Source organism: Plectropomus leopardus, chromosome 7 (genome assembly GCF_008729295.1).
Source record: "Plectropomus leopardus isolate mb chromosome 7, YSFRI_Pleo_2.0, whole genome shotgun sequence".
Lineage (NCBI taxonomy): Eukaryota > Metazoa > Chordata > Actinopteri > Perciformes > Serranidae > Plectropomus > Plectropomus leopardus.
In genome coordinates this window covers 27,391,993-27,409,564 of record NC_056469.1, presented here as the reverse complement: position 1 = coordinate 27,409,564, position 17,572 = coordinate 27,391,993, and the positions used below count along the sequence as shown (strand labels likewise).

Sequence of the window (17,572 nt, the reverse complement as noted above, 5' to 3'; positions counted from 1 at the left end):
CGGCCGGTCCAGCTGCACTCTCTGCTGCCGCTGCCTCGGGGGGAATTAAATTATTTCAAAACAACCACACAAGAGGAGGTGTACTGCCGAACAAAGGGAGGCTGACAGAGAGGGGCGAGAGAAGATGACGACCGAGTGTTGGGAGCCGCTGTAAGGGACAGGAAGGAGGCGAGATGGCAGTGCATGTTTTCAAGTGCTTGCGCCGGCCCGGGCGCTAGAGAAACCAACAGGTAGTATGAGCTCTGTCATGTCCGAATCAAATGGCGGCAGGTGGAGTTTGTAACCGACTGACTTGTGGTTTGTGTGTGTGTGAGTGAGAGGTGTGTGAGTGTGTAGGGCCGCCCAGTGTTTTGACAGGAGAGTTATGGAATATGAGGAGCCCGACGTGACCCCCGCTGACAACCCCATCAAAAGAGGTAAGAGGATCCATCACTGAGGTTCTGCACTGCAACATGTATGACCTATGTGAACTGTAACGCCTCTGCGAGTGGTGTGCAAGGGTGTAGGTTTCAATTTGGGGGCGTTTGGGTTCACAAAGATTTTGAGCATTACTGACTTAATTATCCAGAATTTGGTGATTTTTATTTTTTGCAAAAATGTTTGCCTTTTCTCTACCAGTTTATGGTGAAAATGTCTTTAAATTCGTTAATATAAAAGTCCTCTGCTGTTTTTTTATTGGGGGGAGACAGCTGCACGTTCTGCATATTACCCTTTGAAACTTGAGAAAACTGGCCTGATTTCTTTAAAAACACGAAAGGAAGGCAATGAGCAACAAAAGAAAACATAACCCAAAAATTAACAAGAAGTTAGTAAAATTTTAAAAAGGTTAAAAAGAAATATCTAAAAAAATGCATTAATTAATTTTAAAAAAAAGTAAAAAAGGGAATTTCCTGAAATACCTCTGCAATTTGAATGATATAATTGTGAAAGTTAGAGTGGGTGTTAAAGGGGCGGAGTCCTCTTCATCCCCTCCAAAAATCTATGCTCATGCAACTTGATTATTGCAGATTTTTTGTCTTATATTTACATTCTGTCATGTTATTTTGTGCCTCTCTTTAGTCACTACATACACATATAGAATTTTAGGCTGCCTCTCTTATATGTATAAAGGGTACAACCGCAGAATGTGGGGGCAGAGTTGACTTGTCTTTCAGGCGGCATTGGGAGTAATAACAGCAGCAAAATTATGTCTGTTTAAATGGGACAGCTGGGATGATGGGATAGTGGGTGTGACATTTTGATGATGTGTTATGTGTGCGAGGCCCTGCGAAGTATCTAAAAAGTAGCTGTTAGCAGTTAGCAGCTAACTTAAAGAAGAACAGCATCTGAAAATGTCTGCAAATTGGTAAAATAATCAAATTAGGGAGGTGCTTACCCTCTAAACAGAGGATGAGATCGGCTGCTGTATTACAGGGACCATAAATGATTGTTATTGACATCATATGCCATTAGTATTGTTAATGAAACACTGCTGACACATATGTTATATGTCACAAAATGCTGTTGTGTTGTGTCATGCCTCTTTTGATTCCACGATGCTGGCATGCTGTCTAAAATCACACACTGGAGCAGTATGGTGCCGCTGTCATTTGATTCTGTGTAAAAATGCATGAAGAGGCACTTTGTAGCGACACTCTAGTGCATGATCTCTGTGTAAAAAGCCCTCTTTACACAAGTCCTATTTCCCAGCATGCCATGCTCTGCCCACTTAATTCACATCTATCTCCTCCTTCTCATTCTTTATCTCATTCTGCTCGCCTTTCCCGCACAGGCTGTTTCTCTCTGCTTCTGTCTTCCCCGTCACAGCGGTCACTATTATCTTCTTTCCCTGCACTCTCATCCATCTTTACCCCGTTAACCCTCCTCATCCCTCTCTCTGGAGTGTGGTTAAGGTGCTGTGAGTGGGTAAGAATGGCAGTAAGCCGGTGTAATCCTCCGGGATTAGTTCTTATTTTTGCTTCTGGTTTGGTCAATGCGTTACTATTCAGAGCATCTGCAAGGCTAAAATCAAACTGTTGGCAGTCACTGGAGATAAGACACCTTGTCCCTCTGCCACAGAAACCCACTGTACACCTTTCCTACTACTCTCATGGCATGGCGGCACATTTTTCCTGCACTGCTGCTGCATCAACCATGACTTTATGAACAACATTGTCACTCATGGCTCATTTTATCAACTTTAGAGGAAAGAAAAGTGTCTTTTTATGCAGCAGTGGAAATGCATCTATACCCCTGTCCTTGTGTGAACATAGCAGGATCACAGTTGAATAATATTCCATCACAGCTCACATAGATTTTTACTACAACAGACAGTTTACCAAGGCCAACAATAGCAAGCCATGTAGACAGTTTTGGTTACTTGCATGCCACCTCTGTTTGTTTATAGTGAGTGATGTCTTTTTACATTAAAAGAAATTAACAGAAAGACCAAAAACAGCCACTTAGTGTTTATCTTATTTAGCTCTGCAATGATAAGTTGATTGATTAATTATTTTAATATTTTTTTAACAAAAAAAGTCAGAGTAGAAACAAATAGATCCATAAACCTATTAGAAGGATTTTAATGTGGTGTTTTATCCTTCTCAGACTTCTGATGAACTGAGAGTGGCCTTTCTGTTTCTATGCGCCAAGATATTTCTTTAATCCAGCACCCGCTTCACTGGACACCAGGGTGTGCATTACATTTAATTGAAATGCAGTCATATACTCAATTGCACTTTAAAGAAGTATGTGATAGTTTCTATTTTATACCACAGTTGCTAGGCCCCACAGGCCTTCCTTTGGTCAAATTAATTTGTTCAAACCGGCAGAATTTTGTTTTAAATCCTTATTAATATGCCAAAGTTTCTAAATATACAAATGAGGAATGTCTGAAAGTTGGTAAATTTGCCTAAAATGTTGCTGTTGCACAAGACAGCTGTTGTTGGAAGAACATGATATAGAATAATGTCTGTCAAAGTGGAAAAGGATCATTTTAACAACCTTAAATTTACATAAAGGATAAGGGGTTAAAGATTTTTGTAAAAGAACAACATCAGCGAACTTATCGGATACTGGAAGTGCTGTAATGGTGTTTCAATCTGGTTAAAATGGAGTTTCAGTGCTGTTGTCGAGTTTTTTTCATACTGCTGAGATGGCTCTTCTTAAGGTGATGAGTGTCTTGGTTTTAGTGGCTGTTGTGGGTGTCAACTCATTTTTCTCAAGCGTTGGGTTTTATTCTCAGGTACTGCTCTAAATTGCGTTTCCTCCTGCCTGTGTAGGCAAAATTCTGCGGTTCCTTATTAGATACAAAATTTCTCTGGAGTTCCACAGGGATCTGTTGTGGATCCGATCCTCTTCAGAATCAGAGTCAGAATCTGGTTTTATTGCCAAGTACATTTACAAATACAAGGAATTTGACTTGATGTTTTGGTGCAAAACAATTAACATAAAGGAAAAATAAAAATACTGAATTTAAATAGTATGAGACGTGATAAAAATATAGAAGTGATTTAAAATTATAAAATGAAAAAACAATATAAAGAACACAAAATTAAGTATAAAAGGTGCAATGGTGGAAAGGTACAGATGTGTGTGTTATTCTGCAGTCATTTGGGAGCTTAATATCAGTGTGACACCCAGTACTATCTCTCTAAACTCACTAAACTATAGCTGCAACAATTAATCAAATAGCTGTCAACTGTTAAATTAAACAGCAGCTATGTTTGATGATTGATTCATTTGTTTGAGTTGTTTTTTTATTAAAGAAAATAGTCAAAATTTTGTGATTTGCGCATGTTAAATGTAAATATTTTATGTAATATAATATATTTCTTTACTCGTCTATAAGAGTAAACTGAATATCTTTCAGTTCTGGACAAAAACAAGAAATATGAGTGTGTCGTCTGAGGCTTTGGGAAACACTGAAAAACATTTTTCACCAATTTCTGACATTTTATAGATGGAACAACTATTTAGTGAGTTGATAACATAATCAACAAATTAATCAACAATGAAAATAATGGTTAGTAAAATTCTTTCAGTTCTAAAATTTGGCCTTTCCAATTATATATTTTGAAAGACTTCAACGTCATTTTTAAACATTCGATCAGTCACTTGTAGGCCAACATATTTATGATAAATGTCTTATCTATGTCTATGTCTTATTTATGTCTTTTTAAATATACGTTACAACACTGAATCCTGCTTTCATTTTGTCACATTTATTTTATTACACCTTGACACTTTTTAAAGCAAAAATACAGAGCATTTTCCCCCAAATTTCTCTTCAGATTGATTCAAATTTATGGCAGCTTTTTTGGTTTGTTATTGGTTGGCTGGTGCTGAGCTAGATTTATGACACCCAACACACAGCTATGTTACCACAAAAGGATTTAAGGTTCATTGCACTTTTTAGTACTTTTACACTGACGAACATCCAAACCTGTTTTATTAGTCCTGCTTTTAACCAGATTTATATGTAAGAATTTTTGTTTCAAGTATTCAGTTATCCTCATTTTCATATTTGTTGTTATTGTATTTTTTTTTATTATTTTAAACACTGCTTTTTATTTTGTGATTTGCTTATTTATAATTCAGACCATTACAGACTTAACACACCATCTGCCACTGTGACTGATTGTGACTTCTTTTATACTGAACACTGTATGTTACATGGGCATAAAGCTGGAGACCACCAATAAGATAATAAAGTAGCCAATAATGTCTTTGTGCCTGAATAGTGCTGTATGTCTCTGGTTTATATTCAGGCAAAGTTGTCGGCCTACTCTCTGGGCTCAGTGGTCTTCAGTGCTGTTATGTAATGCAGCAACTGTCACTTCAGCAGTCGCTTTAGATGTCAGAGTGTAGAGACATGAGATTTTGACTGATGAGTGGTGTTGATGTTTGTGTATCAGTGGGGTCATGTACAGTGAGTGTGATTATGATGTGTGTGTGTGTGTGTGTGTGTGTGTGTGTGTGTGTGTGTGTTAGTGTGTGGCTGTATGGCCCAGCTGACAGGTGTGTTTTTCTATAGCCATCGACCACAAACCGTTTATTCCACACGGCATAGAGATCACCTTTAATAGGTTCAAATCATAAATGCCACATTTCGGAAGTAAAAGTGGTGAAACCTGAAATTCAGTATAGTGCGGTGACTTTAAATCATTTACCCTGGCTCATTTCTGTTGCAAAAACAAAGTATATTTGTAAGTAAAATGCTTAATTTCTATATCTGACTAATGATAAGAAGTATGATCACACGCCTCGCTGAAATCACATTGCTTATTTAATGGTTTCGCGTATTGACTTGCAAACATTCAAACCCATCAAAGAACTGAAAAAATCTTTTATATTGCTCTGTTTGGAAATGTTTATATTTAGCTCTAAAAAGTTCCTTCCATTGATTTCATTTAACTTAAAAATGTTCCATTTTATTTAGCAATCCCCCTCAAAATTTTGCTGGGTTAGTGTCGAAATTTCTTTACATTTTCCGCGTGTGCGTGCACTGCTCTGCTTTCATTCCATGCTTTCTGCTTATGAAGCAAAACTGATTTGATGAGGGGAGGAGAACAGTGGAAACCACAGAGGACCTGATCTGGCACCAGACAAAGACCGGCTAGCTCTGCGTCTTCCATTGATACTTATCTCCCCTGCCTTCAAAACCTCTCTGTCTCATACACACACAATACCAGAAATAAACCCCCTGGTTCAGATTCGACCCTTTGCGTGTTTACTTGCACTCACTGCAATTCAGACTTTCTCACAATTGCGGTCAAACGGGTTAACAAAAAAAAAGCGGACCTATTGCTTCACAGACACCCACCTTCCTCTGCCTTTATCTCCTGTGTGTGTGTGTGTGTGTGTGTGTCCGTGTGTCTGTGTCTGTGTGTGTGTGTGTGTGTGTGTGTGTGTGTGTGTGTGTGTGTCTGTGTCTGTGCGTGCCCGTGTGTCCGTGTGTCTGTGTCTGTGTGTGTGTGTGTCTGTGTGTCTGTGTGTGTGTGTGTGTGTCTGTGTGTCTGTGTGTCTGTGTGTGTGTAGGTGCCAAAGAGTCACACAAACAACACAGACACACAACAGTGTAAATAGGAATCATATAATTTAGCCGCTGTGTTATCAGCAAGGTTTCTAATCTGTCCACTGGAAAAATACTGACACAAAGTTGTGTATTCTGAAAACTCTACACCAAACTGACATTATGGATTTGACAAAGTTTATCACAGCTATATCTATAACTTTAAAATCACGATTTCCTTCTGTCGTTTCATGCTGATTTTCTATAATCCTGTGATTTAAAACTGACCCTGTGCTTCTTGGTGGAGGATGTACTCACCATATAGGCTACGTAAGGAGGTGGTTTTGGGGGGATAGTGGGCGTACAAAGTACAGAATTTTGGGTTCACGTCCAAACGTCTGTAAAGGTTTAGGCATCAAAAGCACTTTGGTTAAGGTGAGGAAAAAAATGTGATTTGGGGTTGATGACAGAAAAATTAATTGATGTTTTGTTTCTTTTAAATATGAATGTGTCCCTCTGTATCATTGTATGTTTTTACTGGTCCATGAACACAGCTCAGGTGCAGCTTTCCATGTGGTGAATAATTGATCTGTCTGTCTGTTCAGAACTGATCAGATCAGATCGATGGATGAGAGAAGCAGCTGTTGCTCGTGAATACAGACTTTTAGATCCAGCAGAATGAATGGTTAAGTTTGACTTTCACTGTTACCTGACGTTCTGCTGCTCCATCTGTGCACAGTGTATGTTCTGCACACCGAGAGTGTGGTGCAAGAGTGTGGTATATATATATATATATATATATATACATATACATATATTTCTACAGCGCTCCTAATGAATGAGCCAGCTCCAAAAATGCAAAATCTGTTTGTGGTGGCAGATGTTTTAAACATGGTGGGCCACCACAAATAAAAGAAAGTGTGAGAAACCAGAGTTACATTTAATAAGAAATGTAATAACAAAGACTCGTAGGTTTAGGAAACAAATGTGCTTTGGGTCAGGTTTAGGGAAAGATTGTGAATTAGTTAAATATTATTTTTTTTAAAAAAGGTAATAAAAAGGGTTAATGCTAGAGATTAGAGTAGGTACAGTGTTGCAAGATTGCCTATTTTGCCAGAAAATAATTTAATAATATTGTCAGTGAACATTTGACTGATTTCTGAAAAATATTATTAGTCAACATTTAAACTGGAAGTAAACATTTTGCTTATACATTAAGTATCATCTTTTTTTAAAACTTGCCCTATTGCCATAATAGCAAAATTTAGTTGTGCATAAACATCTGGCACGGTAAAGGTATGAAAAATAATTAATAATAAGTAAAAGTAAAACTTTACTTAAACAGAGGAAGTGTGGGCCACTGAACGTACTTTAAAAGTTAAAGCACTCATTGCAGAACACATCCTGCCAGTTATACATTGTATTATATTGTTGAATCATTCTTATTGGTGCATGAACGTGTAGGCAGTACTTTCAGGTTGTAGTTGGTTGTTGTTTAGTAAAGTAGAAGTGTTTAAGTTCTCTCAGACCTGCGGGGAATGGTCAGTTAGTGCTGTCCACATGTGAAACAGTTTTTCACCATTATGCTAGAATCAGCTGCCCTTGATGCCCCAGCTGTAGCCATTTTTAAAACTAAACTTAAAACGGTTTTCTTTTCCACTGCTTTTATTAATCAGCTTTTGTGGTACCTTTATTTAATCAGTTTGGTTTTCAAGCTCATCTTTACTTTAAATTAATTAATTAATCTTGCCTGTTCTTTCATTTATCTTATTTCATTCTTCAAATCATTTTATTTTTCTTACATTTTGCCATTTAGTATTTTTAATAACATTTATGTAAAATTAGGTGCTTTATAAATAAACTTGCCTTGCCTTCCTCGTCAAGTAAAGTGCAAATATCTGAAAACTGTATGCAGTACTTAAGTAAATGTACTGAGCTATTTTCGGACCCTGGCAGGTTTAAAAAAAATCCCAGATTTAAAATCAGATCTAACCCTCTTTATAAAGTACCACTGTACTGTTTAATTCTGGGTTCAGATTAAACTGATTTAGACAGTTTAATCTGTAAAGCTCATGAGTACACTGCGTGTTGTCTTTGTGTCTCTAAAATATTCACCTGTAGTACATCTTGTAGTAATGTTACAGTACGTTTTGAATCACTAACTGCATTTATTTCTCCTTTAAGGAGGAGCCGCGTCCAAGAAGACTCATTTGAGTAAGTTTTCTCTGAAATACTGCATATTTGCATGTGTGTGTGGTTGTGACATTGCTTGTGTTTGTGCTAGATATTTGTGCATGCATTGTGGTTGACTTCATAGTTCGTGAACATACAACATTGCACCTGTACAACACACACACACACACACACACACACACACACACACACACACACACACTGTGGTGTTGCTGGAGTTGGGCCATTAGCAACTCAGTGTGTGTTGCACCTGTGCTGCCCCCCTCTCTCTTTCACTCACGCACACACACACACACACACACACACCACACACTGTCATACATACCGGGTACAATGGCTTTGGCACTTTGGCATCTGAATGCAGATGACAGCGATAACGTCTCGTCTTTTTTTAACCTCTCTGGTTTAACACTTTCTGCCACAACTTTAGCACACCTGGGTGCGTTATCATGCATGGAGATGCTGTGTGTAACACACCACCAACCTTCGTGTTAGGTTGTGTGATGATAAGCATATTGAGCAAAAATAATGTCATTGATTGTTGCTTGTAAGTAAGTGCACATGTATATAAAACTGGAGTGAGGAATCATTTCAGGATTTTGTTTTGGAGGTTACGGGTAAAGAGGGGGAGTCATGATGGTCTTGTGTCATTTGGTGCATCAGTCAGGTGCCCTAGATGGAGGGATGGTAGGATAGAAAGATCAAATATAATCACCCAGGATGTTTATTTCATCTTTTTTTTTCTGATACCGATTCTAAAACCTGACCTTGCTTATCATCCAAAACAGAGTACTGATCAAAGCTGACAGCTGTATACTACAATCTGTCTGTTCCTCTCTGCTTTGATGAACTTGTCGTGCTCTTTTACAAGATATTAAACTTGCTGGGGTTAAAATTGGCCACACTAGTGCCACCCGTTGAAACTTAAGTATTGCATACTGTATGCTTTTTAGGACCTCCAGAGTAAAATTTTGCTCTAATTGCTGACATGTTCCTACATGTGTTTACATTTACTTTACTGGTCTGTTTTAGCTTCGGTTTTCTCTTCTTTAACTCACTTTTATGCTGCCCTTTACTACTTTGTGAAATTAAAATTTCAAAAAAAATAATTGCTGACATTTTGGAAATGGCTTATAGTGTACCATTTATCGAGTATTAGTTCTTCTTCAGTGCTCTAAAATAGTTAATGCCAGTGTCTGCAATGCGCAACTTGCTATATAGGCTGCTGTTTTAGAGCTGCAAAGAGAACTAATTGAGTGTTTCTGTAGTGGTAGCTTTTTTTTTCCTTTTGAATACCTGTGTGTCCCTTTGTATCATTCTGTGCCCCCTCTATAAATTCAGAGGTTGCAAAATCTATTTACGGTGGCAGATGTTTTAATCGTGGCAGGCCGACACAAATAAATGAATGTGTGGGAAGATCTGTGGTATCAGATCCAGCATTTTAGGCAGTATGGGAGGCATTTCAGATACTGGAATATTGATATTGAACCATATCTAGTACTTAAGAATGATTTTGAGGCACTTGAACTGTTCTTAAGTATTTCCGTTTTCTGCAGCTTTCTATGTCAACTCCTAAAAATTTAATACAGAAACATTGTTTTACGTTAATATGACAGACACTTTGGGGTCACCTATATCTCACCTGGTAGAGTTTGTGCCCCTTATAGGCGAAGTCCTTTGCTGCATGTCATCTTCCCTCTCTCTCCCACGTCTTCTGTCTATCTAGCTGTCATAACACTAATTGTGTTATACTGCATACTGTGAAACTGTGATATTTTCTGCGACAGTTATCGTGCCATAAAAATCTCATGCTATTGCAGCCCTATAAGAGAGTAAATTGATAGTGCGGTGCTCCTTTTACTCAAGTAAAATATCTTTTTCTTATTCAGTTTAAGGAAACACCAGTAAGCATCATAATCATTAACAGGACAACTTACACAAGTTTAAGAATAAAAAAATCTCACTTAAATGTTTATATAACTTACATGTTTTTCCTGCACGGCTCGGTTATTCTTGTTGAAAATGATTTGATAAAAATTCTCACGGAGGATCTTAAAGGTGCCAGACACTTAAAAGCAGATTTTCTTTAATGTGTGGTGGTGGAGAGTGAGGGGGTGAAGGATGATAACAAAGGTATAAGGAAAAAGTACCTTAAGAAAGAAGCCAGAGCAGGGGACAGTCCCCCCTTCTTTGTCTCTCTCTCTCTCTCTCACACACACACACACACACACACAAGCTAACAAGGAAGGTGAGGCGGTGACTGACACTCAAAAGTCTGAATATGTGTGCTGAAGCTGCAGTGAGCACCCGACCTGGCTCGCTAAAGGACGAACGAAAAATAGAAGAAAGTTTGAAAGAATAGTTGAGGGGGAAAAAAAAGTGTGTCAAAAGAGAGTTTTGTTAGACAAAGTGAGAGGACGAGTTTGTTTGTGAAAGTGGGACAGACGTCTGAGACAAGTGGAGGAGTGAGGATGATGCGAGGTAGGGATGAAGTTCTTTGGTGTGTGCTTGTGTGTGTGCTTGTGTGTGTGTGTGTGTGTGTGTGTGTGTGTGTGTGTGTGTGTGTGTGGGCAGTCCAATCAAAGATATTTTATCAATCAGATCTATTAGATGCTTTTTGGTGAAAGTTCATCTCCGATACGCTTTGAATTCATACATTATTGAAAGAGATGATATGACTGTGACCTAATGCAACGAGTTGTCATCAAGACGTCTAATTATGTCTCTTTTTTCTTTTTCTCTTTTATCAAATTCTTGAAATAACTGTGCAGTCGTGCACATACACACCTGCAGACTTTTTTGGAAGCGTTATCAGGCACTGTGTAAAGCAGTAAAGCCTTCAAGTTCAAAGTCGCTCCAATTTTCACAATTTTGCACTATGCCAAGCTAATTTCAGCGGTTTATTTGATTTTTAAGTTTTAATTAGCCATAATTTTAGTTGTGACAAATGCAATCAAGTACACACACACACACACACACACACACACACACACACACACACACACACATACACATGTTTTACACGCACAGTTTAAAGACGTCTTAGGAAGGCAGATGTTCTCATTTGTTTTGAAATTTAACTGGGGCTCTCCAGAGTCCATGAATGGCTCACTGTCGGGTACATTAACATTGATATGTGTGTTTCAGTTCTATGGTTTGGTTGCATGACTCAGTTTTGAGTTTCCTTTGATGGATTTAAGATTTGAATCATGCCTCAGATATTTCGTCCCTCTCTGCCTCCTACGTGGTCCTGGGGCAAGAAGCTTAGCTCACGTTAAAATGCTGAAAATCAGAGTGCGATAGAATTTAGACTTTTTGAAAACAAATTTTTTGAGTTTATGCAAAACGCTTTTTGTTTAGAGTCATCATATTTGCATGATTATAAACAAATGAATCTAATTAAAACCCAAGGGACCAGATTATGATAAAACATCTTAGTTGCTATCAGCAGTTTTGCAGACACTTCCACCGAATTCTAACCAACGCAAAAACGAAAGTGACAGGAAAACAGGATGCTTCTCAGCCGCAGTACATCAGTTTGAATGGACTGACTGCACATGCATACTGTAGACAGGATGCAGAGGAAATGCTGATAATATTGTTAAAATATGATACTGAAAATGATAAAACATCTGATTTTTTTATACAAAGTCAGTCAAAATGAATTAATTAAAAATGCAGAGGGAAAAAATAAACAAATGATAACACGCATCTCTAAGTTGCTTACACACACTTTCCTCTTGCAGCATGCAAACACACAAACACATACACACACACAGAAGCAGAGGCGCACACAGCTGCTTTTTAGATGGCGCGGAGATATGGCATATCTCTGCCCTGCAGCTGTGCGTGGATCATGCGTGAGAACAGGAGACTTCCATCACTGAAGAATTGAACTTTACAATTTTTCGTCTTCACTTCGGCAATAATCATCTAAATGTTACGCCCTCACAGTGGGCTTGATGCCGACAGAGTTTACGTACACATTTCATACAGCTTTGTTGTCGTGTTCGGGGGGATTCCTGTGTTGATTCTTACACAGTTTCTTTATCACAAAGGATTTCCTTGTTCCTCTGCACAGCACTTCCAAAAGCAGCAAAAAGCGGTTGGCTTTATGATCAAAGCGAACATCAAAATCGCAGGTGACACATCCCTCCCCCTGAAATATGGTAAAAAGAAATACAAACACTTCAGCTGATTCATAACCTTTGCGTCTGTCAAAACATTACCTCTTTCAAACACCTCCAAATTCAGCCTGAACTTCAAAGTCAAATATGGTAAATCTGATACTTATTGGCATTCACATTAGATTCAGCAAGATTTTCTCACACTGTTGTTGTCAAATAATGAATGAAACTCAAGAGTGGGAGAGTTTTCACATTTATGTACCAACCAGCACGAAGTTATTGAACAGCACTAAAATATATGTAACAAATTTAGTGACAAAATACAATAGAGCAGTAAGAAATACTTTTCATTAAAAGACAGTTTTTCATTACTATTTTTTCTGATATAGTGCTCTTTCTTTTTGATCCTGTAATGTATTTATTTTTTGTCTTTCATCAAAAATCCTTAAATGCAGATTAAAGTTATTGTTTTTTATCCATTAAATCTAAATCCAGGCTTTTCGTAAAGGAAAATAATTCTGGCCGTCAATTTTGTATTAGTAAGTCACAGTTCCTAGTTCTTTAGCATGGGAGCAGGAAAAGCACAGAATACTCACATCACCGTAGAGAAGAGAAATATAGAAAAACAAACTCAGCGTACTAATCAAACATTATCATATTTTTGACCAGATACCTCATATTTTTATTGTGACGATGTTGTAGGGTTAACTATTGGTGCTTTTGCAAAATATTTATAAAATAAGAATTTTGTTAAATTATCATCAGTAATGTGGATGTAATGACTAGATGGGTAAAGACAAATAATAGAACAGTCTGCTAAATTCAGAAAATTATGTTACCATACTGTAATGTAACCCTTAAAACTAGGAAAAGACAACAATAAAAGTATTACGATATTCAAAATCTAATGCTATATCTAGTTTTTTATTATATTATATATAGTATAATATTAGTATAGTATTTTTTATTTTTTTTACTTTTGGAAATAATAAAAAATGTGTCAGCTATAAAAAAGCACTTTTACATCAGTCTTAAATATAATTAGCAAAGTCAAATCAGTTTATTTTTTAAAAAAACAACAAAACAGCATACACAACACTGACGACTGGTTAATCTACACCAAATAAATGTGCCTTCTAAATGTATGTTTAATGTTAACCTAACATTAAAACATGATGCGTAAATATCTGAATCTGTCAATAATTATTATTTTATTAACTTTGTATTCCATGCGCCATAAAAAGGTATGTAGGTAGGGCCAGTTTAATATGAAACTACATTTTATAGAGTGTAGCATGCAGCAGGGGGTCCTGCTCCGTCTCTCTTCAGTTAAAGAGTCCTTTGCTGGACTGCTATAGAATATACAATATTTTTAGAAAAACACAGTCTGGTTGCTCTGTATAATCAAACATAGATCAAAACCTTGTGTCTGGTGCTCATAGAGAACAGGAAACAAGGGGATACACAGGAGGACAATCCAGACACATCAAAAATATATATATAAAACAAGGATGGAAATATTAAAAAGGCATCATTATAGTGGCATAATCTTTAAAAGTGTCAACATGTTTTGGCCACTGCAGGTCCTCATCAGGGCTTTAAAAACTTTTTATATACCTTTGGAGTGCCTGGATTGCCCCTCTGTGGATTATATGCTACAAATACTAAAATACAAATATCAGAACCTAAAATATATCTACAGGATAACATACAACCAGTAGATGTAGATTAAACAAATGTGCAAATTTGTTTTAGTTTTAAGGATAGAGTGAGGTTGAGTGCAAGAACAAAAATGTGCAGACTTGACGTGTAAAGTTATTTATTGAAAAGTGAAACCGAGTGGAGTCTCGTTGGGACGGAAGACTATAAAGCTGACGGTTCTCTGTTAGACAGAAGTGAGGTGTTGGACAAAGTTATTGCTTTGCACGGTGCACGATTCATGCTTTGGCATATGTCAGAAGCTAGATTTGATGCAACATATACCCTCAATTTACTGTCTTTTTAAATGAGAAAAGAATGCATTTCATATATTAGTATTATGTAGACTACATTAGTGTGTTAACTACAAATATTTTAATATACTACCCCCATATGAATTTGAAACAATCCAAAATATAGAGTGGCTATCACCTAAGTGATGATGAATGTTTTAAAGGAATTACCTCAGCAAGATGCTCAATAAAAAAAAATTAAAAAGCAAAAAAGCAGGGTTTTCTTATTATTAATAATAATAATGAGAAGAGTTATTATCAAATCTCTTTAAGTTTTGAAAAACGTATAACTTGCAGTGGTGCTGATGATGATCTGAAAACTAACAGTCAGTGTGTTTTTTGAGACCACAACAATCTTTTTGTTAGTTTGTGTGTGTGTGTGTGTGTGTGTGTGTGTGTGTGGTGTGTGTGTGTGTGTTAGGGTGTGAGGTGTGTATACACTCTTGCTTGCATATGTACCAAAGGTAAGCTTCCGTCAAAGGAAAGTTGAGGTTTTTTTGTCAGTTTACAGTGCAAAGAATAGACTGCTGACGGGGTGATTTCAGGCACAGACTGAGGAGTCGAGAGTGGCAATCTGTATCGTCCACCCACAACCCCCCCCCCACCCACACCACACACACACACACACACACACACAACACACACACACACACACACACACACACACACACACAGATACACTCAGTTTCACACAAAAGTGTTGAGAGAACTGAAATGAACTCTTTCTAGGTTGAAATCCAGACATCAAACCTTTCCTTACGTTTACTTTTTTCTTCGACGTAACTTTAGCGTAATGCAGGTGACACATATCAGTTACTCTTTTTCACCTTTTCTGACTCGTTCGTTCGTTCGTTCGTGTTTGATTTATTTCATAGGAGTTAGTACTCTTAACTTGTCAGCGAGATTGAGTTTAATAAAAAATGAAAACCAAAGTCATCGTCCAGCGTTAGGCAGGAAGTGATTAGACTCACAAAAAACCCGTGAATGTTTCGTTATCTCTGTTTGCTGATGTACGCGTAAGCTTCCATTGTTTGTTTGACCATTCACGCAAATGTGCTTTTTCAGTGATTGATAACTCATAAATCCTGATCAAAAGACGTGAACCAGTCGATCTCTGTGAAGCAGCGTCTGGCTGCACACTGTGTGCTGAAGTGTGGGAGGTGGCACTCTCTTTATTTTTGAAAACCACTACTGAACAGCTACTGCGCTCCTTAAATCTTTACACCATCTCATACAAAATTCAGCAATTTTGTTTCATATCAGCAGAATCGATGTTTTGCTTAAATGAATGTATTAACACAGCTTTGCGTGGTGTGTTTCTGGTTAGTTTCATACTGTACCATGATACTCAGTGGAAATGTCAAATGTTGAGGGTTCATTAAGAAAAACTAAAGAGTATACTAAAGAGTGTTTTTGGATAGGCTTTACTGAAAAGCAATATTTGTGTTAATTTTACTGATTGAGCTCTTAACATCTACAGTAGAAATATATATTTGACCTTTTTAATTGGGTCATGCTGAGCGGTTGAGCAGGCCTGCCACACGACGGTAAACCACTATCAGCTGTGTTTATTAGGAATTTGCTAATAAAAAACGGTGCAGTTTTAGTTTCAGTGTCAGGGTTGTGATCACCTATTTAACACTGATGGGGCCATTTTCAGTCTGCACCTCCTGTGAACCAGCCCTCCCTGGTGGTCTGCGGGGAATCACGCCCAGGAGATTTTTTAAAGTAACTTCACAGCTAAACTGACAATTTTTAAGCATTTGGGGATGCAAAAATGTATCATCTGAACATCTTTATTGGCTGATATTTGCCTCACTGCCATTAGCCATCAAGTTTGTGCTGGCTAAACAGCAGAGTTTGAGACTCATGGCATCCAATGCAATACAGCAATAAAAAAAAGTGTTTTTTGGACAAACAGAAATCTTTCGCAGGACCTTCGAGATAAAAGGAAGCCGTAAACTCACTATCAGCATATCTCTATCGAAGTCAAATAAATTTATTTTATTTTTTGTATAGCGCCAAATCACAACAGAAGGTTATACCGTATTTGTTTTGTTTTAAATGAAATAAACCAAATATGCATATATTATTTATCTAATTTATGTTTAAGTCTCTATAATGTAATGCTACACCTGTTACGGTAAGTGTGTTGGGAGCTAGTTAGCGCTGGCTGTTAGCAGTTGGTGTCCAGAAATGAATGCTGACAGAGGTTGTATTGAGTTAAACTATGATGCATTTAGGCTCTCTTTGATAAAAATGAGTGTTAAGCAAAGATCAAATTTAAATCTCTCATGATGTGTTCAAATGTAGTCTTGTTAAATGCAGTTTTTGGTGACAAACTTGGATAAATACAACTGTTTCAAGGAGAAATTTGCTGATGTGTTCACAGCAATATAAAACAGATTTTAGTGAAATCGCCCACAATTCATATTATACTCATATTCAATGCATATGAGACGGTGGGCCCCTGATAGGCAAAAGGCTGCACTATGACTCCTACATATACGAGGAAGACACACAGACTTTGTGGGTTTTTTTGCCTCTTTTTTTATGTTTTTATTTTGTATCTCTTTGTAGTCGTTATGCATCTTTTTGTGGTTTTGTGTCTCTTTGAAGTCAATTTGTGTCCTTTTAGCTCGTTTTGTGTCTTTCTAGTTGTTTTTTTCCATTTTTGTAGCTGTCTCTTTCCAGTTCCTCTCCATCTCTTTGCGGTCTTTTGCTATCTCTTTGTAGTTATTCTGAATCTCCTTTCTGGTGAAAATTTGAGTGACATTTTGCAGAGGAAGGCCAGGGGGCCACCGACACTTTGGGCCCCTCAGCATGTGTCCGGTAGGCCTGTTCTGTGATCCATCAGTGGTTCAACGTACATGTTTTAGTAAAACAAGCAGTGTTTTTCAGCCGTATTGGTGGCTTGACACAATAAACCTTCACCTGGTACTAAAAAAACACGCACGTATGCACAGACACCAGGAGATGCTGGGTTTGATTGGTCTTAGCCTGTGGCCGGAGATAACAAGGTGAGACAAAAAAAATCTCACAGGAGCTTTAGTGTTTATCTGCTGCTGTTAATTTCCACTCACTCCCTAGATTCAAACGTCTTAATGCTCCATATCGCAATAAGTTGGGGGTATTTTTTTTGTAGATAACATTCTGTGTGGTTAGGCTGTCATATGAAGAAATATCAGCGCTATGATTGCATGGAAAGTCGATGGCTGAGGCACAGTGTGTGTGATTGCTTTATGTGTGAGTGCGTGTGTGATCAGTGA

The 17,572-nt window shown here is 37.6% G+C and overlaps 1 protein-coding gene across 3 annotated transcripts in view; it reads left to right on the top strand.

Annotated features, from left to right (window-relative positions):
- Positions 1-93: 93 nt before the first annotated feature.
- The window catches only part of rorc (RAR-related orphan receptor C), a 29,136-nt gene continuing 11,657 nt past the window's right edge, over positions 94-17,572 (top strand). Inside the window, exons 1-3 of one of the 3 annotated variants that reach the window (XM_042489253.1) lie at positions 94-230; positions 319-416; positions 8,177-8,206. In XM_042489253.1, the coding sequence (XP_042345187.1) occupies positions 365-416; positions 8,177-8,206 (82 nt within the window). In that variant the 5' untranslated portion in view covers positions 94-230; positions 319-364. Of the gene's footprint in view, positions 231-314; positions 417-8,176; positions 8,207-10,437; positions 10,667-17,572 lie in introns of those variants that run through there. The other 2 variants (XM_042489252.1, XM_042489254.1) reach the window with 2 other exon arrangements.